Source organism: Phascolarctos cinereus, unplaced genomic scaffold (genome assembly GCF_003287225.1).
Source record: "Phascolarctos cinereus isolate Bilbo 61053 unplaced genomic scaffold, phaCin_HiC Scaffold_5;HRSCAF=322, whole genome shotgun sequence".
NCBI lineage: Eukaryota > Metazoa > Chordata > Mammalia > Diprotodontia > Phascolarctidae > Phascolarctos > Phascolarctos cinereus.
In genome coordinates, this window is record NW_027555958.1 from 10,856,768 (window position 1) to 10,880,064 (window position 23,297).

The 23,297-nt window shown below is 49.8% G+C and overlaps 1 protein-coding gene across 2 annotated transcripts; it reads right to left on the reverse strand.

Annotated features, from left to right (window-relative positions):
• Positions 1-1,450: 1,450 nt before the first annotated feature.
• Positions 1,451-20,600, reverse strand: SNORC (secondary ossification center associated regulator of chondrocyte maturation). 2 transcript variants are annotated; one of them, XM_020972231.2, is made up of 3 exons: positions 20,437-20,600; positions 2,602-2,781; positions 1,451-1,589 (listed from the first exon to the last, which is right to left on the reverse strand). In XM_020972231.2, exons 1-3 carry the CDS (start codon positions 20,507-20,509, stop codon positions 1,480-1,482), a joined length of 363 nt encoding a protein of 120 aa, XP_020827890.1. In that variant the 5' UTR covers positions 20,510-20,600; the 3' UTR covers positions 1,451-1,479. The 2 variants fall into 2 exon arrangements, with proteins under 2 accessions (XP_020827890.1, XP_020827888.1); XM_020972229.2 differs by having other exon boundaries at positions 2,602-2,784; positions 20,437-20,598.
• Between the last annotated feature and the right edge of the window lie 2,697 nt (positions 20,601-23,297).

Consider the following 23,297-nt stretch of genomic DNA (forward strand, 5'->3'; position numbering starts at 1 on the left):
AGCCAGGTACCTAGAGCGCAACAGGCAGGGCTTCAGCCAAGGTGTTAAAATGTAGAGGGCACAGACGGTACTTAAGCTGGTGGGACAACTCAGTTTAGAACCTGGTGGGCAAAAAATGAGAACCATCAGTTAAAATGAAAAGCTATCAGAGTCGATCTGGATATGGTTCTACCCTGGGAAACCCCGGAAGTCTTGACTGCCTGTTACAGCTCTGCCTGTAGGAACTGAGGTGGGAAGATGACCAGGGGCTCTTACCTCAGAGTCTGCGACATTTAAAAAATGTTGTTATAACTGTCTTTCCATTTGTAATCCTATACCTTTCAAAACGGTACTGAGAATCGAGTCCATTGACCGCTTAAGGAGTCCAGGAGACCAGAGCGGTGAAAAACTAACCCTTGGTTTAGACCACGGCTCGTCCCTGGCAGCATTGCAGAGAAAAGCGGGTTTCTCTCTGTCCTCGTTCCAGATTCCAGTCTCACAGGAAGGGTGTGGCTAGCACCCTTTTTTTGGTGAGACAATCAGGGTTAAGTGACTTGTCCAGGGTCACACAGCTAGTATCAAGTGTCTTGAGACTGGATTTGAACTCAGGTCCTCCTGATTCCAAGGCCAGAGTTCTACCTACTGTGCCACTTAGGACTTCCTTTTTGATAGGCCAGTCCAGTAGCTATGTGGCTGGCCCACATCAATGAGCACGTGATTTGGGACTAACAAGGCAGGAATAGGATTATTAAGAATTGTCATAAGCTCTGCCTCACTTTTCTGTTCCCTTTTTTAAAGGGGCTTTTGAGGGGATATCTAAGGCTGTATCCTCTCAGCCAAGTGAAACAGGAACCAGGATGGGTTGGGGCAGAACAAGGGGCCTTTTGGCAGCTGAAAAGAGTTAACTGCAAGGCTTCTGTCCCTCGTAACTAGAACCCATCCTTCTAGCCCAGGGCTTCTTGATCTCTTCTGTGTCCAGGACCCCTTGGACAATCAGGCTTCACTACAAGCCCATGGGCCCCTTCTCAGAATAAGGTTTTTAGATAATTGAAGGAAATGCTGAATTTCAGATAGAGGCTGGTGAAAGATGTCATTTTTTTTCCTCATCCAAGTTCATGGCCACCCTGATCTCTCCAGATCAAGAACTCTTATTCTAGGCCTAACATGAGAAGAGCTGAGTGTAAGAAACATAACCCAAACACCAAAGGGTTGACTGCTCTGAGCTCACCCTTTACCCAAGGCAACCTTGAGGACCCCAGACTGCTCCATGGGGCCAACTCTCACCCTGTGACTACTGGGATAGAAACGCCAAGGCCAGCAGGGAACAACTAAGAATCTTGGTAAAGGGCCTTTGGGGCTTTCCCTGTCTCAGGTTATAGGGAGCAGCAGAGGAGGAGGAGGAGAGGATGTGGAAGAGACAGTCGTACAGAGAAGGCTGGTGTGCCAAGTGAGCTTAGCCAAATCCAGATGGTAGGAAAAACAAAACCTTTTTTATTTCATTCAGGAAGCGGAGAATTTTCGCAGCGTGATGACGATCAAAGCCAGGACCACCGAGGTGCCCAGCAGGGCGGCGATCACGATGGCAGCAATGGCTCCGGGGCCCAAGGACCCTAAGGAAGGCAGAGGGAGATGGGAGAGGCTGAGAATCCAAGCCTAAGCACAGAATTCAGAACAGGCACTTCTGTGGCCCAAAGGCCTGGTGTTTGGAGGGCGCCTGCACTGTGACTCAAAGAACCACAGGGTGGATGGGACCTCAGAGGTCATCCAGGCCAAACCCTTCCCAAATCGGGATTATCATCCATAACATCTTCACCAAGGGGTCGCCCAGAGCAAAATGAATGGGAGAAATATCGACTGAGGCATAAAACTAATGTTTGGTGTTTCTGTCATTAATTCAATCATTCAGCAATCATTTATAGAGTGTTTGTCATGTGCACAAATCTATACTAGATGCTGTCTTCCTTGGTCTATATCTAAGACACTAGACTGAAAAGTCCATGTCACTACCACGGGCCAGCTGTCTCCCACAGTTCTGAGACAGACACACCTACTTGGTGCATAGGAACACAGGATCAGAGATGCAGAGCTGGAAGGGGTTACAGGGGTTAGCTAGTCCAATTCCCAAATTTTACAGATGTGGAAACTGAGGCCCAGAGAACTGAAGTGACTTGTCCAAGATCCCACAGGCAGTAAGCATCAAAGACGGAATTTAAATTCCGATCTTCTGACCCAAGAGCTAAGCAGTTCCCCACCGTGCCATGCCACCAGACTGTTTTAGCTCCCTAAGTGCCTAGCTCAGTGCTTTTGATGCCACCAAACAAATCTTGGTTAAATGAAGGAGGAGGCAGTTGGTTGTACTAGGAAAGTCTGGATTTGAAGTCAAAGGAGGTGAGTTTGAATCTTTACCTTCCTGTGTGACCTTGGGCAAGTTACTTTCCCATTTGGGCCTCAGTTTCCTTACCTGTAGATTATACACATACACACACACATTAAATGATCTCTGGGGCTGAACCTTGGTGTTGGGAGGGGGGGATGGTGTTGATTATTATGGGGAGAGAAGAGCCTCTCTCTTAGCTCCTCCCCCATCCGAGGGCCCCTGAGAAGAATCAAGTCTTCCCTTACCAGTCCCATCATCCAGCCGGTGCAGATGGGTAGTGTCCTCTGGCTCATACTCTGAGGTATAGAGGGGGAGGTCTGTGGCATCAGAGGCATGGGTGTGGGTGGTGCTTTCGAAGGGGCCCACTCCCGACGGCAGCTCCCCTGGGTCGTTCCACAAGGTAGGAACAGGGCCTTGGGGATACTCTGCTGGAAAGCAAAACAGAGAGATGACGGGAGCAGGACGGAAACACCACCTGTGCTAAGGCACTGAGCACCACCATCGACCCAGTACCTAGTGAGATACTGGAGGAGTCACTAATCACCAACATCAGAAAGGCCATTCTTAAGAAGGCTGGAATGGCTAATCAACCCAGGTTTGGCAAAGGAAAGACAACTGTGCAACCTAGCACGGCAGGCGACTAAGAATGTGGCACCTGCTGAATCCCCAGAAAGACCCAAACAGGTGGCCAGAACTACAGACCAGAATGCTTGTTATCCTTCAAAAGCTCAAAGATGACAAATCCTCCTACTACAAGTAAAGCCAACAAGCATTTATTAAGCACCCACTGTGTGCCAGGCACCGTCATAAGTGCTGAGCAAACACAAAAAAAGTAAAAAACCGTCCCTCAAGGAGCCCGTGTTTTAATGATGGAGAAAACATGCAAACTACTACATACAAATAGGACGTAGAGAAGAAAACTTAGAGAGGATGTCAGAGGGAAGGCACTGACGTGAAGGAGAACTGGGTCAGGCATCATGCAGTAGGCACGACTGCGCCAAAGGCAGACCCCAGAATATCCTTGAGAATTCTATCCTGGAACTGGACCATCTCACAGATGAAACTGTTGCCCACAAATGCCTGGACATATCACTGAGGAAAACTGAGGAACAGCATATTTACAGATGTCGCCATACCAAATGCTCATAGCCTCCAAGTGTCAGATAATGAAAAAAACCCCCAAAAGGTAGAGATCTAGCAGAAGAAACTAAAACCACCTAGGCGCAGGACGCAGCACGCGCCAACTGCATCACCCCGTCCGCTACTGGATTTGTCCCAAGGACGTTTCCAATGAGCCCATAGAAGAAGGGCTTACAACCCAACACTTATCCATAATCTAGAAACAGCAGATGTTTTGTCCACTTATGTTACAATCTAATGCATATTAAAATAAAGAATCGTAGCACTGCAACCTATACTGGTAAGGTAAAAATGAAATATTATTTAATAATAATGATAACTTGCATTTTTATGGCACTTTAAAGTCTACAAGGTGCTATCCTCTCAACTGACCTCTGAGGTAGATTTACAGATTGAAGAAACGGAGACTGAGAGGGGAAGAGACTTGTCCAAGGTCACACAGGTGCTAAATGGCAGAGCCAGATTTTGAACCTATGTTGACTCCAAAGCCAATTAGAGTCGTTCCACTGTACCACAGCGCCTCGGTCACCTCAGTCCAGTCACTACCCTTGGGATCCCGCTCGTTGGCTACTTCCTACTGGAACTCTTAGCCATCAACGTTCTCTTTGCTTCAATTAATTTTCACTTATAGACTTACTAGTTTACGTGTTGTCCTCATTCCCCTCCCCCCCCCAGAACGTAGACTCCTAGAAGAAAGGGGACATTTTTGTCTTTGTATCTCCTTCCCCTAATGTAACAGCTGGTACATTTGGGGGGAGGCTGGTGTTTAGATCTGTGATTTCATCAGAGCAGGGAGCTCTCTAGTGAGGAAAGCCCTCTACCGATGCACATCTGAGAACACCTGGGCCACTCTAAGGACTTGCCTGGGGTGGCCTGGCCAGGGTGTGTCAGAGAGGGCCACGGCTCAGCTTTTCCTGGCCGTGATGCTGCTTGTTGGATGGGGCCGGGTTATGAGGCTTCTGCCTCCGCCCTCTCTATTCCCTCCTCTCTCTCCCACACCCAAAGTCCCTGAACATCGCTATGGTCAATCCCCATCTTCTCATCCTGCTTTCTACACCATGTCCCTGTTCCTCTTATTTCTTCTCTTTCATGTGTCATAGCAGAAAAAGCCCCCTAGACTTCAAATTCTCCCTCCGACCCTTAGCAGCTGCATGACCATGAGCTCCCCTGAGCCTCCGTTTCTCCATATGAAGACTTGTAGGGTATTATCACAGGGGGATCCTCTTTCAGGTACTGGTTGGAGCTAGAGCTCTCTATTACTGCTTTAGGCTCAGAGATTCCGTGGATCTGTAAAACGGGACTAAGAAAACCTACTACCCAACTCCCTGGGCTGGAGCGAGGTTCGAGTGAGACTGTGTTTGTAAAACCACAGAAATGGCACCTACCATCCTCAGCAACAGCATATGCCACGATATCGGCACGCTGCACTTTTCCAGCCAAGTTGTACAATCAGGTTGTTCCTGGCGACCATGAAGAAACCCTGCGGCAAATTATCTTGATCACGTACGTTCCTCTTCCTTTGTGACAATGTTTGTTCCATCATTCTCTACTTCGAGAAGCTGTGATTCCATCAGTGTGGGTCATTCCTCCCCTAACGCAGATTACAGCCCCTTTACAACATGAGATGAGCTTCAAGGGCTGGTGAGCCTGGTTTCACCTCTCGAGGGTGGTCTCTAGATGACAGCTACACATTCTGTCCCTGGGCCTAGACCTGAAGCCTTTCCAGCTTGGAAAAGATTCCCGAGATTGGGTTCTGACGGCACAGCTTCTCAGAAGCCAGAGGTCCCCTCCACACCATCAATCAATCCATGGACATTAAGTACCTTCTTATGAGCCGGACACTGGGCTAAGTGCTGGACCTTGATAAAGCTTTGGAGGAAGCAAGGCTGTTTAACTCACGTTCCAATAATAGGTCAAAAGGTAGAATTTATTCTAGGAGAGGACGGTTGGAGCTAGGGGTGAGAGAGGGAGGGAAGGGCTCCGAGCCCCGCCCCTCCAAGAACAACGGGGTGATGCATGCCAGCTCCTTACAGCATCCTGAGACTAACGCACCACTTACAAGCACTGATTAGCCCTTACCGCGTGCATATACAAGATGCAGACAGTGTCATGTCAGAAGGGAGACAGTGTGTGTCTGCGTCTGTGTGTGTGTGTGTCTGTGTTGGAGAGAACACAAGAAAAGCTTCTGGCAGAGGATGAGATTTGAGCCATGCCCTGAAGGAAGCCAGGAGGCAGGGGTGGAGAGGGTGGGCATTCCAGGCATGGGGCACAGCCGGTGCAAAGGTGCAGGGAGAAGCAGTTAGAGGGGAACAGACAGTAGGCCAGAGTAACTGGAACACTGTGTGTTTGGAGGAAATCAGATACAGAACGACTGGAAAGGTACGAAGGGCCAGGACGTGAAGGGCTTTAAAAGCCACGCAGATCTTTTCTATTTGATCCTGGAAGCACTGACTGAGTAGTTTATCATCTCTATCTCCTTATACCTGGTAGAGTGCCAGGCACACAGTAGGTGCTTAAGAACTTCTTCTCCACTAACTCAAGTGTAAAGTGATTTGAGGCGGGGTAGCTCAACACACCCAGGGCAGGCTGCTGGAGCTTTCTAGCAGTCATTTGTGCTCTTCAGGACCAGAGCACCCCATCTTCTAAAGGGATCTGTCCCAAGGCTAATGGATGCTGTGCACCAGGGCCCCCTCAGAGCTGGAGGGGCCCAGTTCGCACTGTTAACCATATCTAGCTTGAGCTTCCCCTCCTTTCCCTAAGGTGGCTACCAACCTTTCTGAGTGCCCAATGTCTTATGTGGGATGGCTTTCTGGATGATAATAAATCCATATTAACTCACTTTTAAAAATAACCAATGTTTCTTTTTATCGTAGCAGTGAACTGGGAATCTTGATCTGAAAGGACTGACCCTGAATCACACACTTCCCTCCTCTCAATCGCTAATGACATTATTTTTTAAAATCCAGCACCTGAGACACTATGACCACTCTTTCCCCCCCCCCCCTCCTGCCCCGGGTTATCTCTCTAGGAAACTTGGAAGGTTTTACTGTCTCAGACATCTTGCCCAGGGGAACACCCCTATCGTACCCAGCACTGTTGGGTGCCATGTGACATGGTGCCCACCTTTAAAGGGCTCCTGTGCCACCAAACCCACCTTTCTCCAACTCCATATGTCCCAGGGCAACAGCTATCCAATCTTTCCAGAGGCTCTGCATATACCCAGGAGTCCTGCCCCCAGCAAAGACACTCATTTGGCCTCTGAGCAGGACTGTTCCTTGTGGGTGGCAGTCTTCATGGATGATAAAAGGGTGACCTGGGTCATTCTCCAATCACAGTTGCACAAAACCTCATCTCAGATTTAGACGGGCCCTTAGCAGCCACCTGGCTAAACTCCAGACTGAACAGGAATTCTCTCTACAACGTTAGCCTCTGTTTCCTCATCTGTAAAATGAGGGGATTAGGCCTCGAAGGCCCCTTCAAGCTCAGAGTCTCTATCCCTGTGACGTTCTTGGGGAGCAGCCAGCCAGCCTTTACCCGGGGAGCCTAATCCGCTTCTGAACCTCTCTGATCGACCTGAAGCTTTTCATTACGTCCAGCCCAAATCTTCCTCTCTGCCATTTCACAGATGCTCCTGGTTCCTCCTCCAAGGCCAACCCAAGCAAAGCTAATCCCTCTTCCACGAGTCAGCACTTCAAATATGGGGAGCCTGATCCCATGTGCCCCGAACCTTCTCTTTCCGGGCTAAACACCCTCATTTCATTCCACACGACTCTTGGGACATGACTTGAGATTTCCAGCCTGGCTGCCATCCTCCAGACCAGGGTTCGTGGACCTAAAGGATCCCTGGATGGATTTCAAGGGGTGCATGACCTTGGATGGAAAATATATCTTTATTTCAATAGAATTGGTTTCCTTTGTACCTTTTTAAAAATTATTCTATGCTTTGAAAAACATGATTTCAATATGCTTCTAAAAATACGATTCTATGAAACCCAGTTGCCCCTAGAATTCACCAGGCTGCTGCCCAAGGAGTCTGTGACACCAGTACAGTTAAGAACACCTGGCCCCAGGATCTCATTAGCTTCTCTGATGGCTCTATTATGCTGACTCCTACTGAACATGCTGTTGGGTTGTTTTTCAGTCATGACTGATTCTTCATGGCCCCATTTGAGGTTTTCTTGGCAAAGATACTGAAGTAGTTTGCCATTATCTTCTCCAACTCATTTTACAGATGAAGAAACTGAGGCAGACAGGGTTAAGTGATTTGCCTAAGGTCACACAGCTAGTAAGTGTCTGAAGTTAAATTTGAACTCAGGTTTCCCAATTCCAGGCCTGGCATTCTGTGTACTATGGCATCTCCCCACCCTGCCCTCCTACTGAGCATGCAGTTTTCTAAAATCCTTGGATCTTTTTCAGACACACTGTTTCTCCCATCCTATATCTGGGAAGTTCATTTTTTGGATCCTGAATGCGAGATGTTACATTTGTCCCAACTAAACGTCATCTCACTGGGATATCCTGACAGGCTAGAATGAGGGGCCAAGTTTGTCATCCAACATGATACATCGTATCCACCATGCCTTTATTCAGTAACTGATAACAAGCAGCACAGGGTCAAGGACAGATTCCCTGGGACCACGGAGGCTTCCTTCCCTGCTGACATCTCTATTCATTAATGACTATTCTCTGGGACCAGCCACTCAACCATTCCCCAAACTACCCAGCAGGGTCTTGGCCCAGAGCTTTAAGTGTTAAGGCAGATTGAGAGCTCATCCGTTAATTGTCTGAATAACTCCACCATCACCTATGTTTCACTCAACAAACTTGCTCTGTGCCAGCCCCTATCCTGGATGCAAGTGATATAAAGACAAAACAGAGATGCGCCCTGCCCTCGAAGACCTCACATCCTACTGTGGCCAGTTCACAAACGTTTCTCTTTTATTGGTACAAAAATGTTTACAGACCTTTACTGCCCTCTTATACCTTACTCCCTGATCTAGCAAACTGGCCTCTTGGCCGGTCAATGAACATTTCTGAAGCTCCTACTATGTGCCAGGCACTGAGGGGATAAGGAAAGGCTTCTGGGAGGAGGGGGTGTTTGGGCTGAGCCTCGATGGGAGCTGGGCAGGAGCCAGTGAGGAGGTAGAGAGAGAAAGGCTCTCTGTTACACAGCAGAGGCATGTAGGCCGCCGGACTGGAAGCCTCTGAGGTTCTGTCCAGCTCAGAGCCGATCACAAGATCAAAAGCCTCTCCCAGGTATCAGACGCTTCCCCGGCCCCTGCTCTGAGCCTGGCCGGTTGGGGCTGTTTGCCCAGGGAGGAGCTGCCTGTCGGGGTCTATCAATGCTCCTGTTGTGTGGCTGAGACGAGTCAGAGGCCTCGGTGAAAACAGGAGACATTCCACAAGTCCCCACTGAAACCACTGGGAGTGTCACCCGAGGATGGAAAATCCTTGTGTATTCAAGGCCAAAGACCCCCAGACCCAAGCATCTGGCTGCCTGGGTGGGTCCGGGGCCCTGAGAAGGGAAGGAGGTAGGCTTGGACATCCAGGATGCCCCTCCTACCCCAAGAGCTAGGACTCCAAGCTAGACAAACTTCAGGTCCCCACACCTTGGAGATTTTGGGATTTTATGATTCTTCCTATGGGGGGAGGGAGGGTGGAAATGCTGGGGAAAAAAGGGCTGTGCTCACCGTCCAGAGTTAACTGTCCTGAGGCTAGCAGTGGGGACTGTCCCATGGTGACAATCCTGTTCAAAGGAATTAGAGAAGAACTGGAAACATAGTCAGCATCTGCCCACTCTTTGGGATGGGGATATAATGGAAGATTACAGCTCACCTCGGGGACCCCCTAGGCCAATCCCCTCATTTTACAGATAGGCAAATTGAGGCCCCAAGCTTCTCAGGGATCATAGACTTTGAGCTGGAAGGGACCCCAGAGACACCCTGCCCCCTTTACAAATGAAAAAACTAAGGCTCAGAGAGAAGTGACTGCCCAAGGCCACAGGGGTAGTAAGTGGCTGAGGCAGGATTAGAACCCTGGCGCCCTGCTGCCAAGCACTGTGTCACTAGCTGGCTCTTTTCTGAGCCTCAGTTTCTCCTTTCTGCTGTTGGTTATACTACGATGGGGATAATACACTGATCTCCACCCACCTCGTTGTCCTGGGCTGGGTGGGTGGACAGAGGGAGGTGGCAGCAGCAAAGCCCAAACACAAACATTTGGTCGATCGACAGCCAAAGCGAGGGGAAGGAGCGCCAGTCACCTTGCCAGCTGTCCCCACCGTGGACCAATACTGACCCCCCCCCCACAACCACTCGCCCTGGAGGGGGCCGCGGGAGGACAGCGGTCCCTGGACTCGGCCCCTAGCGCACACTCCTCTGGAAGGACTCCAGATGTGGGGAGGAGGAAGGCTGCTGGGGCTGGAGAACACCTCCTGTTTCTTTACATTCCCAGTACCTAGCCGTCAGGCTCACTGGAGCAGGCCCTCCTCTGAACCGTTCAGGGCATTTCTAGTAAGTGCTTATCAGGGTCTTACTGTGTGCTATGGGCTACGAGATACCAAACAAGGCTGCAACAGCACCTGCCCTCAGAGTGTTTCCATTCCACAAATAACTATGCACACACAAGAGGGCAGAGCAATGGGCCCCATCTCAGAGGGAAGGCACTGGCAGCAGAGTTGGAGGGAGGGGAGGATGAGCCTGGCCCCTGAAGGAGGAGAAGCCAGGAGCTCAGAACCGTGGAACACAAGGAAGATTCTTGTCCAGCGCTCAGTCCCCTCGGGGTTGGGGCCCGGGGGCTGGGAGTCAGGGCTGAAGCAGGGGAGGGATGGACAGAGCAACTCCCCATCCCACCCCCACCTCCTCAGCAGCGAGTCTGGGCAGCCTTTGGGCTGACTGATGTCCCAGGGCCTTTAGGTGGGCCTGGGGGCTAGAGAAAAGGGCTGGTGGGCAGGCGGACCCAAGGATTGGCCCCGGGTGTCTCATTTTCAATCAAAAACACAATGGGACAGTGTCCTTTTTGTAAACTTAGGGGATGAGCCAGGTCCCAGACTCTCAGAGGTAAAGGGGCCCCAGAGGCCATCCCCAGGACAAGCCAGGTAACTGTAACATCAACAAGGGGCATCTAGCCTTTGCATGAAGGCCTCCAGAGGGAAGTCCTCTACCCCCAGGAGCAGGCTGCTTCACTTTGGCAATGTTCCTCACGTCAAGCCACCACCTCCTTCCTTTCAGAAAGGGGTTCAGAGGACCTGGGTTCAAATCCCACCAGTCACTTACCAGATGTGTGACTGTATCACTTAGCCTCTCAGGGCCTCAGTTTCCTCATCTGTAAAACACACGCTGAACTTGACAAGACTGTACTGTTGCACTGGTCACCCCAAAGGCCTGCTACGCCCCCCCTCTGCACCTTCCTCCTCCTAGACGTGGCTCAGGCACCACCTCCGACATGAAGCCTTTCCCAATGTGCCCCCCCCCCGCCCGTAGCTATAACTTCTTTGATTCCACAAGTGCCTTATTATTGTTTTCTAAGCTCAAGGCAGAATTATTGGACAGGTCTAGCTTAGGCCTGGTTCAAAGTAACAGGAGAGTAGAAACAGGGCAGTAATTATCAATGTTCTTCCCCTAACGAGGTTTTTGGTTTTCGGTCTCAGTGAGGTCTGAGGCTCTTCCCCACATCTCTGATATCTTCTCCTCAGAACTGGTATACAGTAGGCACTCAATACGCACGTGACTGAGAAGATGGGTATTGTGAAATTATATAGAACAAGGCTGGCCCCCAAGGAGTGATGAGGCACTCTCCCCACCTCCTTCATGTGTGTGCGTGTGTGTGTAGGTCCCCACAGGTGTGGAACATTGCAAGTTATGTCAGATTTTTTTGGATAAGTAATAGGTTTAATGAATTTTTTTCCTCTTCTTTTTTTTTCCCCTTTGTTAAATGGGATGGCTCTTTGGGAGGAAGCAGGAGGAGGGATACAGGGGCTCATGACACAACAGAAGACATCCATGAAATCTTTTAAAAAGAAACACTGGATTGATTTTTGCTCTAAATCGATGGCCCTGGACAGCCTCCCCTCATCGCTCTCAGCTGACCTCCAGATGTGATGATCGTGGGATCACTGATGTGACACGGGGAGCTCCTTGCCCCAACTTTCAGGCTGCTGGAATTTTAAATTTGGGGGAGGCAGGGGTGAACTGGGGAGGCGGCTACCCTGGGTCATCAGGAGAAACTGGACTGTCTCCTCCAAGTGGCTGCAAGCCCTGACTCAAAGCTTGTGGAGACGCGAGGGTCCGACAAAGGTGGACTATCATAAAAACTAAAAAAGGAAAAAAGCCCTCTGGCCTGGAATAAGGTTGGAGGATAAAAAAAGGATTTGGTTTATTAAGGCTTGCCCTGCGGGAAGGTGTGACTACTCTTGTGTGTACACTGGCGGGCAGTGCCAGGGCCTGGGAGGGAGTGGCTGCCACTCTGGTCCACAGAGGTCAGGCTGAACCCACCCTAGGGAACAGGGCGGACCCCAGAGCACACCTCGTCCCCCGCCTCCTGGACAAGCTGCCCTTTGGAGATGGGTTCCAGGCAGCGTCCAACGGTTTAATTTTGTCTCACAGAGAAAAGGCTTTTGCTCCTCCTAGGAGACAAGGCCTGAGTGTACTCCATAGGAATGCTTGGCCAGAACAGACCTCCAGGCACCAAAAATAAACAAACAGAGGGCCCCCAGACAAGGGGACAGATTCACTGCTCCCTCGTCACCATCCCGCAAGGGCCAGGCCAACCCACCAGGCTGGGCTCGTCTTCATCTCCCCTCAGCACCACAAGGGGTGGGAGGCTGGCCAGTGTGAGGACATGGCTGTGGCCAGCCCTGTCCCGTACAAGCCGAGACTCCTTCTGAAGGCAAACAGGGTATATGGGGGAGAGGACAGCAGCTCTCGTGATGCCGCAGAGAGTCAGTGAGGATTTGCTTCTCTGGGACTGGCCGATCATGGTTGTGTGAGTGAGGGGCCACCTGGGGTCCCATCCCAGGACTCAGGACTTGAAAGCCTTTTCTGCGGCCCTCATTTAGTGATCACTTCACTGCAATCAACCAGAGGTGATGGCAGGTTAAGCCTGGGCACACAACTAAGTGTTCTGGGGTATTCTTGAAACTCCCCGTGCCCAGATGAAGGGACCAGAGAGGTCAAGTTCACCATTTCCCTTTGATGTAAGAGAAAACTGAGGCCCAGATCTTATAGAGTTGGAAGGCAGCTCAGAACAACCCCCTCATTTTACAGCTGGGGAAACGCAGGCCCAGAGGCCAAATGACTTACTCAAAGCCACATCAATAGTTAAGGGACAGAGGCTGGATCTGAATCCAGAGCACCGCTCTTCCCAGCATGCTGCACCCTCCCTCTCTACAACCTCTGCACCACACTAATGACTCAACCACATCTCCCCCTGCTCCCTTCGCTCCAGCCCGACCAGGACCCACAAAGACAATCATTCCTGTCTTGCTCTAGGCAAGAGCTTCACCTCTCTCTGACTCAGTTTCCTCCTCTGTAAAATGAGGAGGTTGCCTACGGCATGCTAGGTCTCAGGATCTGGGGCTAGCAGGAACAGCGAGGTAGGAGCTCGTGTTGGCCGGGGAGTTAGGAAGACTTGGGTTCCAACCCCACCTGACCTGACTGGCTGTGTGATGGACAAGTTGCTTCACTACTCTGGGCCTTGCTTTATTCACCTGTAAAATGGGTGACAGCTGTACTCCTTACCTCACCGATTGCTGAGAGGCTCAAATGAGAGGGCTGTCCAAGGCCCCCAAACTTCCAAGTCAGTAGATAAACGTCAGCTCCTACAAGGATGATTCTGCCCCTCCCCTCAGCTCCCTTGGACCTCTCCTCTGCACCATGCCCTTCATCTTTACTCAACTTCAGTACACTCTCCTGGTCCTCAGGCTGCTCCAGGTGCACTTGTCCTGCCTCTAGCTAGACGGTAAGCTCCTTCAGGGCAGAGCATCATGGAAACAGATCAGAGCAGGAAAGGACCTCCAGGCCATCCGGACCAACTCCTTCATCCTACAGAGCAGCAGAGGGAGAAGATTTACCCAGGATCACACAGAGGTCTTCCTGACTCCAGAGCTGGGGCTCTATCTCCCTGCCTCCCCAGCCCCAGCACCACTCTGCCAGACTCAGAGAATGTTAGAGCTGGGGGGGACCTTCCGTGGATGGCCACTGTGGTTATGTGACTTCTGTGCCTCCCCTGCACCTGTCCTTCCAGTGGGCTGAAATGATGCCCTGACCCCCGCTCCAGGATGCTGGATGGAGGCCACCCATTTCCCGTGGCTGGGCCCCTCTCCTGTGCACCTCAGAAGCAATTGGGGGCTGAGGGAGGAAAACCTCAGAAGCTTCTCTGTATGGCCTCAAGGGGACGACCAAAACCCCGAGGCTCTGCCCCTCTGACCGATGCTGCAGGGGGAGGTTAGAGTCAGCACCGGACACCTGGGACATCCCCACTAAGGAGGCAGCTTGGCTCACGGCCTTCAGGCCTTTGGCCAGACACAGATCTCCTGGGAAAATGATAACTACATTTTAGTAAGGATAGGGATAAGCTGGCACATGTTCAGAGGGGAGGGAAAGCGGGACGGTAAAGGAAGAGCCCAGAGAGCAAACTGTGCAGGGCTGGCTATCCATGGGATGGGCTCTGCAGCCAGGGTATGGACCTCGAGGGTGTGGAGGAGCCAGGCAGTGCGAGCCAGGCAGCACTTTTCATTGCCATTCAGACCAATATTTTACATCTCTCTATTCTATTTTGTTTAGGATATAATGTAAAGTTAACTTGTATTCCCTGTGTGTAAGCTGACAGAGGAAAGCATGGAGGAGGCTACAAGAGGGCTTGGGAAGTAGGCAGTCAGCTTAGGATTCAGACTTTGCTCCCAATCAACCACAGTGTATAATCCATAGACAATTAACTAATCAGGGACTAATTATTCCATTCCGACTGCATCCTACTGCATCACTTCTTTCTACTCCATCCAGGGGGCAAAAATCAAACAAAAAATCCAGATAGTTGAATGTTGTCCTAGAGGACACTGGGAAAATGTCCATTTGTGGAGCAGTATCTGAGTGCCAACGGGGAACTAAAATAAACCTGTTTAATAGGGAGATATGTAAATCTTTATTCCTATACTGAAGAGATCAACTACTACATAAAGACAAGACAGGAACTATGGCTCGCTCTTCTGATAAAAAGATCTGGGGATCTGAGTGGACCACAAACTTAACATACAGTGTGTTATGACAGCCCAGTTGTTCCTGTCCTGCTGGGCAAACTGGAAAAGAGGATGGCAGAAACTAGGCATAGATCAAAATCTTACACCATACACCAAAATAAAGTCCAAGTGGGTTTAGGATTTAGATACAAAGGCTGATATTGTAAGCAAACTGGAAGAGCAAGAAATAGTTTACCTATCAGATCTATGGAGAGCAGAAGAATTCATGACCAAACAGGAGATAGAGAACATTACAAAAAGCAAAATGGATCATTTTGATTACACTAAATTGAAAAGTTTGGCACAAAGCCAGTGGAACCAAGATTAGAAGGAAAGTAGAAAATTGGAAAAGCATTTTTACAAGCAGTCTCTCTGATAAGGGCTTCATTCCTAAAATATACAGAGAATTAAGTCAAATTTATAAGAAAACAAGTCATTCTCCAATTGATACATGGTCAAAAGATATGAACAGGCAGTTCTCAGACGAAGAAATGAAATCCATCTCCAGTCATGAAAAAATGCTCTAAAATCCCTATTGATTAGAGAAATGCAAATCAGAACAACTCTGAGGTACCACCTCACACCTATCAGAGTGGCCAACATAACAAAACAGGAAAATGATAAATGTTGGAGAAGATGTGGGAAAATTGGAACATTAATGCATTGTTGGTGGAGTTGTGAAATGTTCTAACCATTGTGGAGAGCAATTTGGAACTGTGCCCACAGGGCTACAAAAACGTACACACCTTTGACCCAGCAATAGCACTTCCAGGGCTGTGTCCCAAAGAGATCATAAAAGTGGGAAAAGGACTCACATGTGCAAAAATATTTATAGCAGCTCTTTTTGTGGTGGCAAAGAATTGGAAATTGAGGGAATGCCCATCAGTTGGGGGATGGCTGAACAAGCTGTGGTATATGAATGTAATGGAATACTATAGTGCTATAAGTAACACAGTAAACAGTCATGTTGTATAATGACTAATATTGATAGACTTAACTCTTCACAGCAATACAAGGACCTAAGACCAAAGGCCTCATGATGGAAAATGCTATCCACATCCAAAGAAAGAACCATGGAATTTGAATGCAGATCGAAGCAGACTATTTGCTATTTTTTTCTTCTGTTGTGTTTTGTTTCCTCTTTCTGGTGGTTCCTCCTATTGGTTCTGATTCTTCCTTACATCATCACTAATGTGAAAATATGTTTAATAGGAACGTATAGGTAGAGCCTATATCAGATTGCACGCTGTCTAGGGGAGAGAGGTGGGGAGGGAGGGGAGAAAAATTTAAAACTCAAAAGCTTATGGAAGTGGATTGTTGATAATTCAAAATAAATTAATTAAAACATTTTTTTTTTAAAAAAAGACTTTCTGAGTGGGTAGAGGGTAGGGGAGAACAGGAATATTGTCTTGAAGCATTTAAGGGCCTCTCATGGGAGAGGGGTCAGCTTTGTTCTGACCGTCAAGGGTCCAATTTAGGCCAGATGTCAGGTGTTCTCCAGGGAGGTAGTAAGCTGTTCTAGCAGTTTTCTAAACTCTTTTTTGGGGGGTCAAGGCAATTAGGGTTAAGTGACTTGCCCAGAGTCACACAGCTAGTGACTGTCATGTGTCTGAGGCTGGATTTGAACTCAGGTCCTCCTGACTCCAGGGACCATGCTCTGTCCACTGCGCCACCTCGTTGCCCGTGTTCCAGCAGTTTTCAAGCAGAAGCTGGACCTCCCCTGGTCCATGCTGTCGAGGGGGGGATCCTTGTTCAGGTGGGGTTGCAGTAGCTGGCTGCTCAGGGCCCTCCCAGAGCTGCGATGGGGGGGGGGGACAGAAAGGACCACCCAAGCCCGTTCCCTAAAATGGATGTGGGCTGGCTTCCTCGCTCCCATAGCCCCAACTCCTCGCTCGGCGCCCATTATTTCTGGGGAGCGGGGACCGAGTGAACTCGGGAGGCGATGAACAGGCTGCCTGGCCCCCAGGTGGGCGAGTGGCCAGGGCAGGGATGAAAGCGCCCTTCATGGCCGGCACAAAGGACCCTCTGTGAGGCCCAAGTGTGAAGGGGCATGGAGCACCGTGGTCAGGCTGAACGTTAAACAAACTTGTTTACCGAAAGAAAAGGGGCTGGGTGTGCATGTGGGCGCTCCCCCTCACAGCCAGAGGAATGCCACCAGCTCCCCACTTGCTCTGGCCTGCTCGGATCGGAGTGTGAGGTAAGGCACAAAATTTCCTTCTTTGGCCAATGAAGCCCAGAGCCTGCAACAGCTCAGGGCCCACGGCACCACGGCACCTTGTCCTCACCTGCCCTGTGCTCCCTCCTCCTCCACCTCCTTGTCACCCTCCAACTCCACTGTGGCCCTGCCCCCTAGGTCACCCCCAAGCCATCAGGGCCTCCAGCCTCACCACCCGCCCTGGGGTCTTCTCCATTAGACTCTGCCACTGAAAGTGTCCAGGAGGAAAGGTCAGAAAACCAGTAGCAGCAGCGCAAATGAGGGCCTCAAAGGTGCTCTGACATCTGCTCAGCCCGGGCCCAGCTCCATAGGAAGGGGGGTAGGGGAGGGGGGAGGCGTCCACCTAGGAAGCAGAGTCACAAGGAGCTCCACGGAGACCTCTTGTGAAGGCGGCCGTCAGACTAGATTCTCTAGTTATCATCAACCCTGGACAGCCCAGTGGGAGGACAGGGTCTAGACAGGCCCAAATGGACTCTTAAAAACAATTCCTTCATTTGGCTTTGCCCAGAACCTCATGCGTACACCACGGCAGAGCCACAGACTTTACAACCCTCGGCCCTGTGAGGTGGGCTCATCCTATCGGCAAGGCAAGACTGACTGCAGTTAGAGGTCCCAGCAAGAATCGATCAGCAACAATGGGAGGCTGGGCTGTACCCAGGAGGAGGAGAAGCAGAGCAGGGGGGCCTGGGCTCGAATGCTCTGCTGGCAACACCTGCCTGGGCAAGTGGCTTCCCCTGGGGGGCCTCCGGACCCTCATCTGGCCAGACGTATCCGGGGCTCACTCAGTTGGGATGGAGAGGGCAGCTCCTCAGGGATTTAAGCCCCAGGACCAGCTACTTTCCTTTCTGATAGACGCCCTCAACCCAGGCCAAATCTATTCCTGCCCCTGGAAAAACAACTCAAGGTATGCTGTAACACAGATCAACAGGGCTTCACAAAAAGGAAGCAACCCGTGGAGATAGGCACGCCCACATTTACCTGCATTAATAAAACATACACCATTTATGTAGGTCAGGACAGTGAGAGGTGAGAGGGTGATCTCACAGGTGAGAGCTGGTCTCAAAGGCAGGAAGACCCGAGGGTCAAGCTTCCCCTGACACTGCTGACTGGGTGACTGCCGACGCCCCAGGAAACCCCTCACGTTATAAGTTGTACAAAGTGCCAACTTGCACAGACCTGGGGAGTTCTCATCACCTGGAAGGCCTGGGTATGAATGAAATCACATGACTGGCCCCCATCCCAATCCATGAAAATAGGCAGTGTGCCCTAAGGGTCGAGGGGCCACCCCTTTAGATCCAAATCAGAAAGACTGCATATGACTGACTCGGAGTTGGGAAGATCTGAGGTTAAAACCTGCCTTAGACAATTCACTAGCTGTGTGAGCCTCAGCCTCAGTGCTCTGATCTGTAAAATGGAGGAGGTGAGTTGTCAGAACTGAAGGAGATGAGTTATGGAAAGCCCTTTGCAAACCTTGGGGTTTTACAAACGTGAGTCACTGTTATTCATAATAACAAGCATTGCTGTGCAGTAGGCCTTCTTATTAGAGACTGCTTTAGCCAATGAAATCACAGACCTACAAGGCAGGCCAAACCCGATACGATACAGACAGCATTTAGAAGGCTTCCACGATGTTTTAACATTTGTAAAACACAGGCCCAGAAGATACGGGATGGCAGCTCTCCCAACTCTGCCCTGCTGCTTTGCTGACGTAGGGGAACGTGGATGTAGAATGCTATGTTATCAAAGTTCACCAATACGTGGGTTTCTTTTGGTAAAATATTTGCCCCCCCCATTTTTCTTCACTCTAGATTACATGAGCTTGCTCTCTGCCAGTGGGGGAGATGTGGTAATGTGGGAAATGTGTCATAAAAACAAAGGAAGTTAATCAAATTTATTTTTTAAAAAAACTCTGAGAGGTGGATGCTCTAAGTCCTATTATTGCCATTTTACAGATGAGGAAAGCAATTTGAGTACGGTCACCACCGTCCTCAGCTACAAACACCTCCAGCCGCATGTACTCGGCTGGTGGTGCCCTTGTCCCCACTTTGGTCCTGACCCTGGCTGAGGACAACGAACACAGATGGGTGCTGTCTGAATGACTGGGAAACACTCAAAGCTGTAGCAGAGGAAGCAGGTTTGCACTTAGCTGGCATTAGCTACAGCGCCAGCAGCTCTGGCTCCAGGTATCTCACGGGGCCTTGGGATCTTAAAAACCTAGGTTCAGAGTCAGGTGAGTAACTCTGGGCAAACTAATAGTCCCTTCAGTTTCATTAATTCTACCCCAAGGTAGCTGGAGTGGGTTGTCTCTAGGGCCCTTTCCAGCTCTGCCATTTCGGGACCTCCTTATTTACCGAGGGTTGTTCCAAAGAAAGATGTTCCCGGTGAAATGCTAAGGTTGTCACACTGCCGTATTGAGGCCACCATTACACCGAAATACTATGGGGCTTTGCACAGGTGGCCCCAGACTGACCCTCCACCAAGAGATCTGGGTCCTACCCTCCAGGAGTCAATGACAGACTGATCGGTGATGGAGGGAAGAAGAAACCATCAGGGAAATGCCACACACATATATGTATATATTTATAACAGGGACAAACTCAGACAGAAGCACAGCACGTACGTGAAGCTGAACAGTACGAATCACTGTCTCTAAACAGTACTTCTGCCCTCCCCGGGTCTTTCCAAAGGCTAAGGTGAACACCTCTAAAAACTAAAAGCACATTTTCTCACCATCTAACTCTTCACCATCTGACACCATCTAAGCTCTTGTGACACAGGGTCAGAGCACGTACTTGTATTAACAGAAATTTCAGGAAGAGCATAGCCTTCTTTCAGCAAATCTGTGATCCATTCCTGCCTGGAAAGTTGTCTGCCATAGTCCTTATTGTCCGAGGGCTTCAGGATTCAGAGCCCCAGATTAGGACCAGGTGTCTGCAAACTCGCCACCCTCTCCCATGTTACCACTCCTCCTTCCAGAGCCTTCTCTCCCTCTCAGCCAGCTGAGAACAATAGAACAAGGCCAGACCTCTACTGCTAACAGGCTTCCCGTGAACCCCCAGTCACACATGGGCCATTCACCTCTCTGCAGCTGTTCTTCCTTCCCTGAAATGATTAATAATAATAACAGCTCGCGTTTATAGAGCATTTTCACACAGATAAAGGGCTTTCCACATATCTCTATGGCTATGGCAATGCCACTAACTGATGAGATTCCCAGGGGCACAGTTAAGATGGAACACAGTCAACAAGCACGTTTGGAGACTCCTTCAGCACCCTCAAAAGAAGCTGCTGCTCACCTTTTTCCAGACAGCCTCCTTCAGCTGAGATATTCTGGTCCATTCCTATACTTCACATTATCACTGTGAAATTTCCAACACACGTGCCCCCTGCCTTTTGTACTGACCTCCAACCCCCAGTCAATTCTCAATTCGAGGACCAGGGAGGATGGAGCCCTTGGAGGATGGAGAAAGATTGGAAACAAAGGTTCATTCTTACCTGTGAGAACAGCAGGGGCAAAGGCTCCTGACATCACAAAGAAGACCAGGCAGGCGATCCTAGAACGAGCCATCCTTCTGCTTCTGCGGGAGACGGCTCTGGCTTGGACTTCAGGGCAGGGGGAAGAAAGTGTCAGGAAGCTTGAAGAGTCTGCTTCAATGCCAACCCTGTCCAATTGGCTCACAAATTCCTTCCTCAGAGAACACACATGCGCACGCGCGTACACACACACACACACACACACACACACACACACACACACACACACACACACACACACACACACACACACACACACACACACAGAGCAGACCAGCTCACTGACTGACTTACCAAGAAAACCAGCTTTCTTTCAGCCAGGGAGCAGCTCCACCCTTGGGATAGTAAAAGGAGGGGGGAAAAAATCACACAATCTCACACACACACACACACACAGTCCCTAAGCTTCAAACCAGTTTAGTTATTTTGATGAAAACTCTCACAAAGGGATTAGGCAGCTTGAGGGAAGTCCTGGGCTCTGACGAATTGGAAGGGGGTGGGGAGAGAAGACCCTACCACCTCTGTTCCTCTGCCTCAGGGTAGGGCCCTTGCTAATCCAATTGAAGAGATAAGAACCTCTGACTGTCCCCATCTCCAGGGTTCTGTCTCAGAAATGGCCCTAGGAGGCAGTGAGATGTGGAGGCCCAAGCACTGAACCAAAAAGCCGGCAATTCATGGCTGTGTAACCTTAGCACAACTTAACCTCATCCTGTTTACTTCTGTACAAAAATAAGGAATCTGCACCAGTCTCTAGGATGTCTTTTTCCTGCAACAAACATTTTATTTCTTTATTCCAACATTACTCCCCATTGGTCCTAGATGTTAAGCTGGAAGAAGCCCCAGAGCTCATTTGTCCCAACTCTCTCCTTTTACAGATGGAGGCCCAGAAAAGGGAAAGGACTTGACCACAGTCACACAGGTAGACTCTGACCCAGACCCACTGACTCCACAGTGCCACACTTGACACCCACTGACATTCTTCTACCAAAATCATATATGTCAGGGAACCAGGAACGCAATACTAAAAACCTAAGAGAGGGCAGCCGTGGGTGACGGAAAAGAAATGCATGCACAGGGCACTGCCTCACTTCAACCCTTCCAAAGGTCTGCCCTCTTTCAGCATTCAGGCTGAAAGCTGAGATGAGGATGGGAAGGTTGGTTTCATCAGACCTGCCGGAGCTCCTGGCATCTGCCACCTCTGGAGGAGGGGAAACCAAGGCTGAGAGGAGGAGGACAAACATGCAGGAAGGCAGGAGCATTAGGAACTGAGGCGAAACAAGTTTCCTGGACATCCAAAGCACACAAGGATTCTGGAGACAGGGATGAGAACACTCCCGCCCTACCTGACTTCGAGATCATCTTTCAGACACTTCAGGCAGAGTCTCTCTCTGACACCTGAACGTGGGGCCGACATCCTGACCCCTTCCTTCCTCAGCCTGCCTGCTTCCTGCTGACGCTGACGCCAATCTAGAGGTGATGGAGGCTACCCTGGTCTCCATTTTTCCATACAATAGTTCCAGATAAAGCCTTCATATTTCTTAAAAAGATGACATCTCTATCCTCAACCCTCCACAAAAGGAGGTCAGACTTTACAAGCCAAACCTTAGGCAGAAGTTCTTGGTGGGGAAGTGAGCTGGAAATCCTTACTGCCTCATTGATGAAAAACAGAAATAAGTCTTCCACCTCGACAAAGAAAAAGCTCCCAATTCTGCCCCACTTACAAACTCGCTCATTCCATAATTCAGAGACTCTGCTGGAAAAAAACTGTTTCCCACAGCCAGATCCAATGGTGAATCAGCTTCTGGCATTCCCTTCCTGGTGACAACTGTTGGTATTTCTATAGAACCACATCTAGGATGAACGTGCATCATCTCTCATTAGCTCTAATACCAATCTCTTTCGGGTGAGTGATTCAGCTTTCCTTTATTTCCTTTTCCAATCCAACCGCTGCTGCTCCCCTCAATACTCCAAGTGTAGCATTAATTTCCTTACGTGTGAAAGACAATGTGGCTTTCTGGATAGAGACATGGTCCTCCAGTCAGGAAGACCTAGGGTCAAGTCTCCTGCTTGTGTGACCCTGGATAAGTCTCTAAGTAACACAAAAGGTGCTACCTGCACCGGTAGAAGGGACTTTCTCCATCCGGGAGTATGCCACACCAGTAAAATCACAGGTCCATATTGTCTTCCCAGCACTTTCAAGACTTACTGCCCAAGGGGTAATTGACGAGTTACACTGAACTGAATCACGATGACACCAACAGACCTAGGGTTTCCATTCAATTCAGTCAGTCTCATCTAATGTCAGAAAAAAACACCCTCAACAATTTCCTGGAAACACCCTTTTCTCAACCTTCCTCAGCTCGTCCAAGCCTGTGGTTCCTCAGGCAACCTGATCAGAGCACAGAGGCAGAATGACAAGTGCCTTGGGTCTCGCACTGCTTTGACTCCTGCTACAGATGGCGTCCATAACTCTGGACAGCTACCCTGAAAACAAGGACTCAGAGGTGGAGACAGCACCTACTCTACGCTAGGCACTGCACTGAGCACTTCACAAATATTACGTCACTTGATCTTTACAACAGCATTCCCACCGTAAGAGCTGAGGAAACTGAGGCAGAAGTTCAATGAGGCTTAAAATCACACAGCCAGTAAGTGTTTGAGGTCACATTCGAATTCAGGTCTTTCCAACTCCCAGCCCTGCACTCTACCGCACCACCAAGAAAGTATCACTGAGGCAGTACAAACCTACACTGCTACTGGAAAAAGGAAGAAGGCCCTTGAATATGGGTAAGCAGCACCATCACTACCGAAGGTAGCAGGGC

Coding starts and splice junctions, on each gene's coding strand:
- SNORC (XM_020972229.2), bottom strand. CDS start 20,509: ATGGCTCGTTCTAGGATCGCCTGCCTGGTCTTCTTTGTGATGTCAGGA. Junction 2,785..20,436: donor TGCCCCTGCTGTTCTCACAG/GTAAGAATGAAC, acceptor TTTGCTTTCCAG/CAGAGTATCCCCAAGGCCCT. Junction 1,590..2,601: donor CCGGCTGGATGATGGGACTG/GTAAGGGAAGAC, acceptor TGCCTTCCTTAG/GGTCCTTGGGCCCCGGAGCC.